Raw genomic sequence first — 16,019 nt, 5'->3', positions numbered from 1 at the left:
ACTGCATATATCCAGACAATCTTGTGAGAATGTATATCAATCGAACACAAGGCACTCGTTGACTTTACAGCGGTGCCACTAGGTGACGCCGCTAGGTGACGCCGCGTGACCAGAGGGAAGCAGGCTAGATGACCATTTGTCACCGCCCCATTTCAAAGAGGATGTCATTAAATCATCATCACGAAGCACGATACACGAGCGCGGCTGCAGCAAACACCTCATACGTGACACGTTTCGGCCGTTGCATTACTGGAGTCTCTACATTGCTTCAATCCTTATTGCAAGAACGCCGACAGCCATTCTTATATATATATATATATATATATATATATAGCTTATGCTGTAAAGTTTATGTTCTTGCATTGCACCATTAACACAAAGCGTCCAGACAGGATTCAGAAGTCGCTGAGCCAGCGCGGCGTGTAATCTACATTGCCAATATATTATGAGCAGGACTTGTTATTGGCCTAGTTGGCGTGGTTCTTCTTTCAAGAATTGGCTCCCCCAAAATACACGTTAGAACAAACGACAGAAAAGTGCCACAGACTAATTTTTTAAAGCCAGAAAATAAAGTTAGTGGCATCTGTCCTGCCATGGGGTCGTACGGGTCGTCTTCCTTTGATGCATTTGTTCCAAGATAATCTGTTATGGCTGACCACAGGGCCATCGAATTGCCATGAGTGTTACTCTCCCCGGGTATGCACTCATCCAGTATAATAAAAGTATAGCATCAGCCAAGTGCTTTTTCATCACCCCCATCGTGAGTCTCGCCCTCTGCCGAAAATGTGGTTGCATGTTCCAATCACTCACTGTCGTTGCGTTCGTTGCCCTCAGTGCAGGCGGCCTCGAAGTCCTCTTCAGCGGCCTTCAGCGCCAGCGAGGTCACGACGCGGGCGAGATTCTCGAGGCATCTATCGCCGAATTTCTGAGAACACTCGATTTGCTGCAGGTACAACCTGTGAGAATCAAAGACACATGGGTCATCGCATCAAACCAAGTGTCTAGTAGTGTTGGCGTTCAAGAAGTTCATATAGTACTTGGCTTAAAGTTATGAAGAGAAAGCTTTAGCTAGGGAGATTCTATCTAAAGACAAGGGAACGGAGAAATCGTTTTTCCCGGCAACGACTGAACCAATTTGACGAGGTTTACTGTAGATTAAAAATATATTAACACGAAAGTGTTTTATGCCGGGGTCCACCAAGACTTCACTGACGTATTTCCGTCACGGAAATACGTCATAGAACATAATACAAAGAAAGAAACCAGAAGAAAAAGTTCCACAAACATGCAAAATTTGGAAATCGAACTCACGACCTCTCGGTCCGCGACGATGGATCGCCGAGCGTTTAACCCATTGCGCCACAAACGCATTTGCAGAGAGTTACACAGACGCGCCTTATATATCTAACACTCCTCCGTGTACCCGCGCTCTTGCTCGGGGCGGTGCCGCCGCCTACGAGCAGAAAAGAGAAGTACTGCATTATGACACTAACGCGCACCGACAGTGAACGCTTCGGTGGTCTCAGCACTACGACGCCTCGATGCCAGCATTCGAAGGGACGCTGGCATCAAGAAGCACTACCAACGCCACCTAGGTGGCGTTCACCGTACTCAGCACAGCGGAGCGTGGCCTCCGCAATTAGCTCTGAAAATGTTTCTGAAGTTGATCGCGGAGGCTGCAATTACGACGCGCTGTACGCGCTGATTTGACTCGGTGACGATTCAGTTACGTGCTTTGTCTTGCGCGTTGTATTAGTGTGTCAGTTACGTGCTTCGTCTTTCGCGTTGTGCTAGCGTGTGCAGCGTAGTGCAGCTTCCATATGCACGACGGTTGCTCATGGTCATCGACGTTGGTAGTCGTGATGGAGGAGACGTGCCACCAGGCGTCAGCGTGGGTGCATCAACGCCTAAGGGCGCTTTAGCCACAAAACACCAATAGACATTATATATTAATGTGCAATAAACATTACACTACTTCTGTGAAGACACGTTTCACTTTCGTGTTCTATACCGATTCCTATATAAGAGGGATCAACCACATTTTTTTATATCTATTAACTATCTCTAGGAAGTTCATTTTTCTGTTATGCCCTAAATGTTTTTGTAAATAAATTTGAGAACTGCGAACTTTAAAAAAAAATTAAGTATTAAGTTTACAAATATCAAAGTCAGGAATAATAAAATAGATATAAGAATTATGTAAACAACACTTATCGAGACATCTAAAGACGACAAAACTCACGCGTATCACGCCGCATGAAAATATACCACAACCTTGAGACTAAGACTTTTGCAAGACCCTCGTAAACGTCATAATAATTTCATGTAAACTATATATTGCGGAACAAAGTTGTCCGCTTTAGATGCTCCAACATGTGTAGTGGAAAATGAGACATGCACCCAAAAAACGTAGCAATTGCTGAATCCGCTGAACTATTAACTCAAACATGTGCAGTTTACCGAACGGTGATGTACCTTTTTGGTACTTCTCTGTTCATTTGATACTTGCTGCTTTTCGGCAGTTCCTGTAATAAGTCTGAGCCTTAAATCAAAATTACGCTTCCTATATTTGCTAGAATTTTTACTTTTTCGCTCAAATGTAACAAATTTTATTCCAATTGGTCGAACGGTATGGTTTTAGGAACATTTGTGCGTTTTACTTGTATTTGAACAGAGAAATTGAAGTTGGCCTTGAGCTAAAGCTTTCTTTTGACGTGTAATCAAGGTCCTGTCTTAAAGATTCCAGTCCCTCGTGGTGGTCTTGCTCTCCTGTGTCTAATTGCCTCTGGTATGCTGACTTTCAGGTGTTACATATCGAATGCATATACATCGAGTGCAATTACGTGGACATTTTGAAGGATGTCCATGCATACCCTACTCGGCAATCGCGGTTATTTAGTGGAGATTGAGATCCGTTTTCGCGATCGCAAGCAACCGCCGGAACCGTCGTAGTCGTTTAGATTAAGCCGAACATTTTGTTTTGATTGCTCGAGCTCAATTAGTCTAGCTTACTTAGTCATATCAATGATGCAACGGCTGAACTATTTGGCGAATAAATCAGTACTCATTCTTATGTCGAAAATATGCGCCATGTTTTATTTCGCTATCTGAAATTTCAAAGCATTTTTGTGTTTACAATAAATAACAAAGAAATGTTGGCCCCCTGCGGATGGGGCGCCTGCCCGTTTGATTTGAGTGACATAAAAATGCATTTTGTGATATCACACAATATCACAAAAGTAAAAGAAGACATAGTAAAATACTACTATAAAAGTGTCACGAACGCTAAAAATGCTGTGCAGGTACAGAAACTGTCATAAGTAGAAAAACATTCACGATATAATGACAGAATATAAATGTCGCAAACACTACAAGTGTACTAATGAAGCACATAATGTCACATAAGAGAAAAGTGCACACAAGGCCTACATTGCATACATTGCATGCAGACTGTTATTTTCCCTAGGCAAACCTCCCATGCATTTCTTATCCTTGTAATTCTTTTCAACATGAGTGTGCTCCAAAAATTATTCATGAGTAGCCAGCGCGTGTTTTTGATGAGTCTTGATGATGATGATGATACTCCATGCAGCTTCTTTATGCTCGCTGAATCCTCGTAATCTTAGAAAAGAGTCAGTTTCTTCGCTCAAAGTATTTTTGGAATTCTAAACGTATATGTTGTAATTCTTCATCTGCGCTGTCACATTCACAGTGAGGGTTTTCAGCACATTGTTAGTAACGAGTATCGAGAACCTCCCTATGACAGCGTGACAGGGGCCGAAAGCAAGCAAGGTGTAGAATTTCTTTTACGTATCCGGTGCGAAAAAGAAAACGTTTACTAGAAGGTTACTTCAGCAAGTAGCCTGTAAGAAAGGAGAAGACCGAAAGAGTGGAAAACGACACATAACCATCCTCTTGCCATCCACCTTAGAATTCTAATTGGCACAACCGCTTCAAAAGGCTTCGTTCTGCGTATTACACCATCATGAAAGAACAAGATGCTTATTTTGTGGTACCAGTTCACAGTGAGAAGTATCTGCAATGAGTGCAATACATCTCGGATGAGAAATGAGCTGAAAGAAGGTGAAAGTGCGCGAAAGCATACTGATCGAAGGCCGTGCCTTAGATTCCCAACTGAAACGCTATATGCCGATCGCACACATCATGAGAATCAAGAGTATGCGAAGCTTCATCTATGTAGCTGGCTAAGCAACACTTGGGGTTCCGCAAAGTGCTACCAGATGCTGCAAAATGTTTGTGTAGGGTGCGCAATTGTGTTTGTGACCAGAGCATGTGTGTGATGAACATGACACGCTGAAGACGATGTAATGACGACTAATTCATTGTACTCAGACGATAAAACGTTAAAACCTGGGCCGATCCCGAAGGTAGTGAGATGGATAAACTTGGCTCATCCCGAAAGTGGTGTAATTCAGTACAGCGTCTCAAAGCGCTAGTTGCCACGAGAGAATGACGAAATTGCTGGTTTGCTTTCGCACGAGGAAGGGCAATCGCCGCTATACGACTTGAAATACACCGCCAACCGTGTCAAAGGACTAGCTTGCACGTGACATAGTGACAGTTTCTTGTCATAAAATTGCGCACGATCTAAATGTCAGTTTTCGATCACCCAATTGCTCTCTTCCGGTTTAGCTGACCGCTACCATTGCAAAATAATGACAGTGACATTGAAGGGGCCCACATGTCCAAGAAGCCGCCTGAGAACTCTTGGAACATTGCTATATAAATTCTGTTGGGCGTTTCCACTGACTTCGCGATGCGTTCAATATACTTTCGATTTAAATGCATTTTAGCCCTATGTATAATTTTTGCGAGGGAAGCGCGCAAAATGGGCGCAAAGAGAGCAAAGAAGCCCGAGCGAGCAGCCGCTCAAGGTCTACGATTGGTCGATGACGTTCAAGTGCAAAAGTCTCTTCAAGGTAGGCATGAGTGAGGGTTGGAAGGTTCAAAGATAAGCTACCGGTCAAATTTGCGCTTTAAATACTTCGTTTCTGATGTCTTCGATTCGTTTAAAGTGGCGATTGTTTTCGCTGTTTGCTATCTGAAACTCAATGCATTTTTCATTATCTAAGGGTATATCTAGAAGAGCTCGAGCCTTACATTTAAAGGGTGGCAGCATACATAAAGCTCAGATATATCGTGTTCCACGCGCACTGGGCGTTTCTGTTCTGGCAAGCTTGTCGTGACACTAAGCTCTTTTGCCAAAGTCAAAGAAAGAAAGAAAGAACGGCTTCAATGGCGCTATGCATCTCGCGCGTTGTTCAGCGTTGCAGCACACAAATTCTACACAGGAAGGTCACCCTTTGAGTGTCAGCAGAATCTAGTTCAAAGATGCTTTTATGGACGATGTCGAATTCCTCCATAACGTCGGAGCCATCATCTTGCGAACTCGCACTGGCTTACTCGGTAGCTGTGCCATCTTTTACTGGCTCAACACACCAACATGGCGGAATTCGACGACATGGAGTAATCTGACAAATTCCATAACAGGACCACGGAACCAAAATGACTGTCCATACATGGTCAAATCAAGACTCGGGACTCTCTATAGTGTCACATTCCAGATATTCCAGTGAAAGTCCTGTTTGTCCTGTCTCTTCCTCATACTCCGCTGTACACATTTTCTTGCATTCGCCTGTTTTCTCCGGTACGTACCACGTGTGACACATGCGAAAATGACACGTGCCCATCGCAATATTGGTCCATCCACGCTCATAGAGGAGGAGCCTGCACTCGCGTTTAACAAACCACCGCCACATGCAGAGGAGAAGACCTGTCGAATTGAAATTTCGCAGGAACCGAGTAAACTTTGCACAGACAGTGGTGAGAGGACCCTGAAAGGTGAGCAGTAACATTCTGAAGCCCGTAATATGACTCAGCGTATCAGGTTAGTGTAACTCCAGGTGATCTGACTAGGTTCGACATGCTGTTGCTTTAGCCGTGGTGCTCCACTAACTCACCCGCAGTTTTGCTTGAACTCCTCTCCACCCTCCGGCAGTCTCGTGCTGTTGCTGTACACCACATAGTCGGACCCGCAGTCGCGCAGCGTCTGCATCTTGCAACCACTCTTCAGTTGGGCGCTGCATTGTCCTGCCATCGAGAGAAAGAAAATAGGTTAGGTCACGCAGCTGAAGGCCCAGGTTTTCATAGCGTGGTTCTCTGTTCGTACTTCCATAATCTGTATTATTTGACATACATGATTGAGTTGTTGCGATCTGCCATTGTTTTCTTTCTTACTTCAATCCCTCTTTGCTATCTTCAATTTTGTATCTTTGTATTCCCTCCTCGGTACTGTGTTCCTTCTGGTGGTGTCTTCCATTTTGCTTATTCCAAACTTATTTAGTCAAATGCAGGTTTATTAATTATAATCAATCAATCAATAAATAAATAAATCAATCATTTAAACAAAAGCTTATTATAGTGTCCAGGAACATGAAACGCACCAGCCTTTGTACTGGTGCATGTTAAAGTAATACAGAAAGCTCAATGTACAGAAAAGACAAATGTGGTAGACAAAATAATATGACGTAGAGAAACAAACAGGGAGGAATAAAGCCACGAGGTGGACCTAAAAGTGAGTTAATCGTACAACATGATTGTTTACGCTTGCACAGAATACAGGGAGTGAACTCTGAAATTTGTCAATACAGGCAGAATATTTATTACCCGTTTTTTGAAGCCGGACCATAGGACAGTGAGTACTGCAACAAGGCCACGCAGATACTGCCTGGTATGTTCTAGCGGACTACAAAATTGAACACTATCAAAAGCTTAGCTTGGGTGCCATGAACGAAATTATAAAGGATAGAAATGTATGATTTGTTACGTCTTTATTTTAGAGGTGTGAGTTGAGGTATATCTAAAAGGACTTGACTATGGTCACCAGAATGCCAAAGGCGGTATTTGAAAACAGATATAAAATTTTTGCGGATGCGTTCAAAGAGGTCAGTATCAGATTTGCACGTTCCACCCTACAGAAACATAGTCTAGTAGCGGAAGGCGCACAGTAAAATGCAATTTCAGAAACACAACAGGAGAGTGGAAGTCACGCTATATACGACAAACAATACCAAGAGGCTGAAGGGCACGTTGTTTCGCATATTTATTGTGTGAAGAGAAGCTTAGCGTTTTGTCGAAGTACACACCGACATTTCTTGTTTCATCGGCCATGGGTAATGGCGCGTCACGAAGAGTGTACGAAAATTGTACGAGGCGTTTTTTTCGGAGTATAACTTAACGCCGTAGTTTTGGAAGCATTTAAGAGAGGAGACTCTGTGCACTAGCTTGAGAGTAAAAAAAAATATGTCGTTTTGCAGGTCGATGCAGTCGCGAACACTATCGTCAGTTTTTAAAAGTTCTAAGTCACCAGCCTTGAGAAGGAATGAAGAGTGCTCAACTGCTGACGAATTGCCATTCATAAACAATAAGACGAGAAGAGGGCTAAGAACGGATCCTTGAGGAACACCGGAAGTGACCTGCCAGAGCTCTGTCTATTAATGCTCACAAAGCAAGATATATTGTTTATATAATTATATAGCACAACAGTTATGGAAGACGGTATCTCCATTAGCGTTATCTGTATAATGAGGAACTCATAGCAAACCACATCAAATGCTTTCAAAATAAACAGCGTCTATTTGGGCCCTGCCATGTATCACTATGGCAGCATGGGTTATATATGTAACCAAATTCGTTGTTATGGAGCGCCCCGATACAAACCGTGCTGTTCTTCTATTAAACTGGTTTTAGCACTAACAGAAAGCATAGAATACAGTACAGATTCAAATACCTTAGAATCTGTGCAGAGGATAGATATCTACCGGTAGTTAGCAACAACAATTCTAGCACCCGATTTATGTACGGGCCTACCCGTGCTACCTTCAAAGCACTAGGAAACGAGCTAGACTTCAGCGAACTATTGAAGATGCGTGTGAGGAGAGGGACAACTTTGATCTCACACGTCTTATGCGTCGCGAGTGGGATACCATCAGCGCAACAAGAAAGGGAAGGCTTGAGACGCTTCACACATTTCAAACCAGGGCCTTCATTGATTGATAGTTTACACCCCGTAGCAGACTAAGAAGGAAGGTTCCTTGAGGTAGTAATGTTTTTTTTGCTCCAAATACAGAACAAAATGATCTGCAAAGCATCAGCAGCGTTCGAAAGATCATCACGAAAGACATACATACTTGGCGCTCTTCTGAGCAGACTAACAACGCGCGTACCTCCAGAAATGTTTTTAATCCCGTGTAATTCTGGCTTCAACACGTTCAGTATGATTGTAGTGATGAGTGTGGCAATAAAATTTGCAAGGGTTTAATAAATGCCTTGGTAGGCAGCAGGACGTGCGTTATTCAAGTAGTAGTAAAACTCTACCACGACATGAACGCGACGGGAGGGTGACGTGGTGACAACGGTAATCGCTTGCATTTATCTCTTTCGGCATAACTTATTTGTGCTACTTATATCTTGTTTCGCTACACAATCTAGCACAAAACAATTGGCGATCAAGACTAATTAACGAAACAATGGAAAGCTGACTTAACATGTAGGTAGCGTTGTGTAATAGCTTCGTAAGACAGGACACACACAAAGGAATGACGAGAGCGTGATCCTCAGACACTTCACTTATGTGCATGCATTTCTCCCCTTTCTTATATTTGCGTGTGTCTTGGGCATTTATTACGTAGCTAAATTACGAAGGAACGTATGATCGGAAATGCTAAAAGATAACTGGCTTACGCTAATGGTCGTGTTTTGTTAGCCTATGTCTAGTTATCGCGCAAAATTCTGGAAAAGACACAAACGTAAAACAGAGTAGAACGACCACTACTATCAAGGGCTTCTAATGTATGAACTTATTGGGTTCCATACGCTCCAAATGATACATAATATATGCTGGGTGGCTTAGTGTAATCAGCTGATCGCTGTGCTCGTGTTTCCTTTATTTGCGCTTGTGTTTCTTTCAGCCCTTTACGCTAATATATATCCTAGATAGAATGCTACACCAACTATCTCAACAGTCAGTCTTTCTAAAGTAGATTTCTAGCTGCAGCTACTATTGCATATTACCGCTTTTATACCAACTAAAACATGTGTAGCAACTTACTGCCATGGCGGGGACGTTGTAATGATCGCAATGTTTGGGTCTTCATTCTTGTTACTTTTCTTTCTTTTTGATTGTGCATTGAGTTTTTATTGTCTGGTCTCTGCTAATTGATGCTAGAATATTTAATCACGATTCTGAGTCTAGTGACGTAGTTGCGCGCGGAAGACAGTGTTAAGTCAGGGGGAAAAAAGTCGCAATGGCTCCGGCGCTCGATCTAGAGGAACTCAAGCAGGCACAGCGTTATGTAAATGAACATGCGTAACTCCTCGCAACTACTCACGTGCATGGTTAGCTTGTCGAGCTTTTCGGGCAAGAGGCCAACTTTGCAGGAAGAAACACACTGCCTTTTTGCGGAGTGCTGCGTTTATTTGCGCGAACCGCCGTGTGCGTCCCGTGCAATGCGTAATTATCACATAGTAGAGGTTCGCGGTATATTTAGGACCGCGAGGACCGACGACAAGTGTAATGACGACGTGACTGCTTTCCAAAGAGCCCGCTCCCGTCTCTGGCTTAATTGAGGAAAGCGAAACTTACAACGAAGCGTCGGCAGCGGCGTCCAGCCCGGTTGGGCTGTGCTGCTCGATCCTGACTCGCCAAATAGCCAGCGTGAAGTGATCGGGGATGATGATGGCATCGCAAGATGATGCGACACTACGAAACGAATAATCATAGTGCACGCGCACTCGGCACGCACGCACACGCGCGCACGAAAGCAAACAAACGACTGTGCAAAGTGTCTTCCACAGCACCGCGCTCCTGGACAACGTTTACGTAAGATATGAGAGTTTGCGAGGAGGCTTTTTTGTTCTTAGCCTGACGCGTCCTAGACGTGAAGTACCAAAGCGTCAATCGAGACGCATTTTTCATGTTGAGAATAGTGGAGGCACGTTAAACGCACTAGGGTCGCGCGTCGCAGTATAGGTAATATCAGTGAGGAAGGAATTGAGCTTGCGTAAACACCGCTTCGGTACAGCGGTGTTGTTTCGCAGTGGCTAGCTGATGCTCGTTGCCTTGGCAACATGGCGCAGTTATGCAGCCGGCGGAGGCTTCCGAAAATTTCGACATAGGGAGTGAGCTACGTGAGGGAGAGCGCTGGTTTCGGGGTCGCCATCACCAACTAGAAAGAATAGGTAATTCTTGATGTGAATAAAGACGTAGCTATTGGAGTTCCTAAATTAGTGTAGATAGGTGCAGGCTTCGATTTCGGGCTGCCCGATTGATGCGGAATTATCTCTATTTTTGCTTTATGTTACGTGATAGGGTGATGAAAGAAGAGGCCCGTGGAGGTCGGGCCGCTTATCTTCATTTTTTTTCAGACACTCGTTTTGTAACATGACCACTGGGGTGCCGGACGCTAATGTACGCTGTATAACATTGAACATATAGATTTATGGTGGAGAGAAATTTTGTTGGCTCTAGATCTAGACCGAATTTTAAAGTGTTCTGAGAGGCGAAGTGCTTAATTTAACCTAGACCACTGTGTGATCTCAGATGACGAAGAGCACTCGTAAAGTGCATTTCATTTACCGCAAGTTGACATGAAATTTCAGGATGTGGCGTCGGCATGACAACCTATACCCGCCGGCGTTACACCTTAAGTTCGATGTTCAGTCGATGAAAGGCAATTTTTGCCACATATGAATGGGGAGAGAGCGCGTGCTGAGCAGCCCAACAACATAACCACTAAGCAACCACGGTGGGTTCCAGGCATGAGTTTAAACTTCACGAATATTCGTTGCTGGAACGCAAGTTCGGCGCCCCTCTGATATTGAGAACGAGTTCACGCGACGAATAGTACTACATCCTCCGCAGACCTCAGCATTGTTCAGGGACATAATCAGTTCTCAAGCCGGTTCTCGCTGACACGTGTACATTGTTCATCTTTTCCCGGTATCCGTTTTTCACAACCTAACCGTTGCTCGGCGCAAGACGCGCCTTCGTGTATCGTAACTCTCCCGAATGTTGTCGCCGATTCTATAGCAAAAGAATCTTGTCTAATCCGATTGCGCGCGCGCAGCGAATAGTATTGTACGTTCTGGAACTTCCGCGAGCACCGGCGATTACTCAGGAATGTACGACGAGTTATGTTTGAATGGCCGATGCATTTTAAACGTAGATCGGATTTGGACGACCAATGACTCTGCTCACCGCTATCGTTGTGGTTTGAGTGGGCCTTGTTTTTCCAGGCGCAAGTTCACCCAATAAAGAGTCAAATTCGTGACTTAAAGTTTTCGTACTGGGTGCCCTGCTTCACTATAACTACAATGTGACATTACCATCTACTGGTATGCTGCAAAGGTGATATTTCATTAACTCCATTTTAATTACCATTGGGGGCATGTTAAAGATTCCCTGGTGGTCAAAATTAATCCTGAGTCCCCCACTACGGCGTGCCTCTAATCAAATTGTGGTTTTCGCAGGTAAAACCCCAGAATTCATTAATTTTTTCAATTACCTAGGTTCGATGCTGAATGCAGTGCCGAGCTACGCACGCAAAGAATATAGCTGTCTCACCATTCATATGTGGCAAAAATTGCCTTTCATGGACTGAACATCGAACTTAAGGTGTAACGCCGCCGGGTATAGGTTGTCATGACGATGACGCATCCTGAAATTTCATGTCAACTTGCGGTAAATGAAATGCACTTTACGAGTGCTCTTCGTCGTCTGCGACCGCACAGTGGTCTGGGTTAAATTAATGTTAATTTTCACGTAAATTTCTTCCTTCCTTCACGTAAATTGGCAGCAAGAATATGCCTAAACCATGTTTAACATATCTCCGCATGCATGCGACTTCACATCCAGGATGCATAATGTAATTTCTTCCGAGTTAATTTTGAAATGGATTGAAGGAAGTGTGCATTAATATACACAAGGGGTGGCATACGATGATGTATATATGTTGTCATTCCACGAATGCGAGATTGTGACGCTGAAAACTCACCCAACAGTAAGCCAAGAAGAACAACAAGAAGACTGGAAGGGAGTCCCATCGGAGACATATTTCTCACCGGCTCTTGGCACGCGCTTCGTTCGACCGTCGCAGGAGCGATTTGACTTGCCGCCCACCGATGCGACTCCTTTTAGCTTGACGCTTCCTCTCGGCGACAAAGCTAACCTCCTCACTCTCGCCTTTCATCTCTCGCGCGAGATCAGGCTGGCCCGCCATTCTCGTTCGCCGTGTCGAGAGGCCCGCGTGTTATGTGAACAAATAAGCTCGCCTTCAATGATTCTGTCTCGGACGTCTATAACTGGCTTCCTTCCGTTGGTCCGGGTTGGGTCATGGAAACGGAGTGTCACGATTCGCAGCTTTCTGCGTTTCTTTTTTTTTTTCGTTTTGTCCTCGTGATTCCGCAGCCTTCTCGGACGGCTTATCGCTACCGCAAGCACAAGTGACGGAATTTCGCGTAATATCCAATTAGGAAAGCACGTCGTCAACCGAAAGCCTTCGCTTCCCAAGATAGCACCTGCCGGCTTGTGTTCTTTCGTTCGGCATCAAGGAGAAATAGGAGGAGAAGGAGGAAGAGGCGTTATTCGGAACGGAAGTTCGTTGTCACCCGAAGGGTAAACGATGCCAGTGACGTATGCACGTGCCCGCATCGTACGCTTTTTATTTCGCCGCGTAACGATCGTGAAGAAATGAATTGCACGCCCGTAATATCCTTGCAAAGTTCGCCCACAGCTTAAACTTTGCATGGACCGACGGGGGACCTTGGGCCCCTTGTCCTTGCGCGACACTCTTTCCTGTCGTCTGCTGCGACTGCGTCCTTCTATTTCAAGAGAGGAGGAGAAGGGGGGGGGGGTCTATGGGTCTAGCGAAATAGCCAAACAGCAAACACAAAGTAACTATAGAAACTGCGCGACCTCACAACCACGTACCTCGGCGATATACTCTATGCTTTCAATGTCACTACTCGTGTGGCGTAAGAACGTAGACACGTTATGAAAGCGATACGCTTAGGAGCCGACGCCTTGTCAGTGGCAGGCGTTGCGGAGCATAGGCGAGGTCCCGACCTCCAATCTTTCTCGTTGTGTACGCAAAGCGTGACTCCATTCAATTTGAGTTACACGAGGAGGTCGCAAACCGTTTCGGCAAGGGAGAGTCGATGGCTTTAGCGAAAAAAGAAAATGTCTGAGAACGCCACAGGGAGTGTAGTCTTTTTAGGACAGCGCTCGCTTGAAGGAACGTGGAACGAAAGCGTGGAATCAATATAGACTGTTAAATTACTTATTCAGAAACATATGAGCATTTGCTTTATGCCAAGAGAGGAATTATGTGCGGAGAAAGTAGCGACTGAAGGCCCCAAGAATCCTTCCGTCATTCGAAAGCCCCCTAGGAATGTAGGGTTCGTAGGGCTCTGGCACAGAGCTGGAAATCTCGTATGTCATGCACTCTCAGGCACTACCGTTTGCTATAAGTCAGCCGTCCACACAGGGAGGACGCGCAATGTCTCATATAGCTGAAGAAAATTTGCGCATAGCGTGTGGTCCTGTTGCAAAAGCTATTGCGTACGTTTTGTTAGAATGGAAAAGTATGCGGCCATCCGACGGTAGATGGGGACATCGTTAGGCTGCCGGAGGACTGGGGTTTTCAGGACAGGAGGAAAAACGTGAACAAATTTTCGGGGCAGACTGCAGTAAAAGAGTAAGCAGGAAGGCTGTCGGCGCGAAGGAAGAAACAAAATCATGCATTGAAGTGAGCTTCCTAATTTTAATTATCTAACTCAGTGTACCAAAATATCTAAAAATAAATATCCCTCAGAGGAAATAACGTGCCACGACACTGTTTGAAATTCGGTGCTATACCACCATTTATAATAATAATAATAATAATAATAATAATAATAATAATAATAATAATATAATAATAATAATAATAATAATAATAATATAATATAATAAAATAATAATAAAATAATAATAATAATAATAATAATAATAATTTTTATTCACCAAAAAATATACGAGCACCACAAACAGGCCGGTCTAAGCCTCAATTGGCTTGTAGGACCGTGCCATGAACATAATACAAACGGTAAATAAAAAGATGTTGATGAGACAGAAAGACAAAGAAAAAAAATGACCAGAAAAAAATAAGATAACATTGGTTATTCTACGTGAAACAGAAGTTGAAGCAGTGAAAATTATGATGCCAAAGTACTGTGGAGGTTAGTTTCACCATGACTCCTTCAATAGTTCTTTCAGCATGCTTTTTGAAGTAGCGTTAAAAATTTCATTCGGTAACTTGTTAACTGTCCGGCACATATGCACAGCGTCTGGCCGCACCATACTTTGTGGATGAACGAGGAACCATATAGCGACGTGTTTACGAAGTTCCTTGTGGAGGTATTTTTTTGTTTGAAAGCGGAAGTCCAAAAGTGTTTTATGACAACTGTTTCAACGAGCAAAGAATGAAAATTAGGCAGACCAAGTCACGGAAGATATTTGCAGCTCTTACTGTTTGGAATTGTAGGCAACATTTATAAGGATATTTTTTATAATCCTGTCTACCCTGCATCTCCAACGATCCGAACAGAATCCGAAGACCGTAATACCATATCTCAATACACTATAACCAATGCATGCACAATCATTTTTTTTCAGAGAGAGGCGCAATACTTTTCATATTAACATCAGCCAAGCGACTGACCTCAGTTTTGAACAAATGAGTGATAAGTGATGTTGCCATGACAAGTTGCTATCGAAACAATATTCCAAGATATTTAACACAATCTACGTATGGATAAAATGAGTACACTTACAAGGACCAGTTAGCCTTATGTAGTAGAGAGCAAGTTATCACACAGTAGTCTTGAGTGGAGAGCGAAAACATACAAGTTGTGTTTTTTGGGCATTGACAGCCATTTCATTGTTACTGAACCAAAGCATCGCATTGTACACGTCATTTTGCAACATTTCAGTTGACATTTTGTAAGATAGATGTTTTGCTAGTAACACAGTGTCGTCAGCAACTGGAACACAGAACATTGGAAATCGCCAAAGGAAAGTCATTAACGAAGATGTTAAACAACAATGGCGATAAAATTGACCCCTGCGGTACACCCGCATTCAGCGACAACTTAGAACTGAAAACGCCCTTATCATCAGTAGCGACCACTGTGAAATCGGTTGCTCAAGTAATTTTTGAGAATGTTGTAAAGGGTCCACGAATCCCCAAAAATACAGTTTACTTAACAAGATTTGGTGGTTCAGGGTGTCAAACGCTATCGCTACGTCTAAGAAGAGAGCACACGTGAAAAGATTCTGATCGAATGCCGAGAACAGGTCGTCTGCAAATAATAATAATAATAATAATATAATAATAATAATGAATAATAATAATAATAATAATAAGAATAATATAATAATAATGAATAATAATAATAATAATAATAATAATAATAGTAATCATCATCATCATCGAACATCATCACACCAGCAGCATATCAGTGTTGTCGTCGGGGGCGTCGCCGACAGCCCAGAGTGAAATGCGTGGCTTTTAGTGCAGAGAAAGGCAATAAAAGTAGCCAAGTTGGATTGCCTGGCGTTGAACCGTATCTTTACCAAATTTATTATCACTAGGGCTACAATTCACAAAATGCAAACAATGCTTTGTGCTCCATGAAACCAACTGTCGCATTTTAACAGTGGCCGTGTCAACTCTAGTCTTAATTCGTCTACGCTATTACGTCGTTTAGAAAAGCTTCGTTTTACATTAAAAAAAATACCACTTCGCACACCTCAAAGCAGTAGCTATTACTTTGACTCGAATTAACGTGCTTTGTATCCTTTTGAGGATGATAACAAATATTTGCAATCATGCTTCACAAGCGTAACGACAACAGATTGGCTCATAAAAACCGTCATCGTGCTTTCTTTGTTTTTTTTT

At 43.4% G+C, this 16,019-nt stretch overlaps 1 protein-coding gene across 3 annotated transcripts in view; it reads right to left on the bottom strand.

Moving 5' to 3' along the window:
* The window catches only part of LOC119458198 (uncharacterized), a 101,282-nt gene extending 89,061 nt beyond the window's left edge, over positions 1-12,221 (bottom strand). For 2 of the 3 annotated variants that reach the window (XR_007467892.1, XM_037720024.2), the window contains exons 1-3: positions 12,075-12,221; positions 5,982-6,111; positions 811-956 (exon numbers count right to left, since the gene is read on the bottom strand). Coding sequence is in view for 2 of the 3 variants with exons in the window: in XM_037720024.2 (XP_037575952.1) it covers positions 811-956; positions 5,982-6,111; positions 12,075-12,132 (334 nt within the window). In the remaining variant the exon portion in view is untranslated. The remainder of the gene's footprint in view (positions 1-810; positions 957-5,981; positions 6,112-12,074) is intronic. The other variant, XM_049670831.1, reaches the window with a different exon arrangement.
* Positions 12,222-16,019: the final 3,798 nt, after the last annotated feature.

The sequence above is a fragment of the Dermacentor silvarum genome, chromosome 7 (genome assembly GCF_013339745.2).
Source record: "Dermacentor silvarum isolate Dsil-2018 chromosome 7, BIME_Dsil_1.4, whole genome shotgun sequence".
NCBI lineage: Eukaryota > Metazoa > Arthropoda > Arachnida > Ixodida > Ixodidae > Dermacentor > Dermacentor silvarum.
This window is presented reverse-complemented; position numbering and strand designations above follow the sequence as displayed.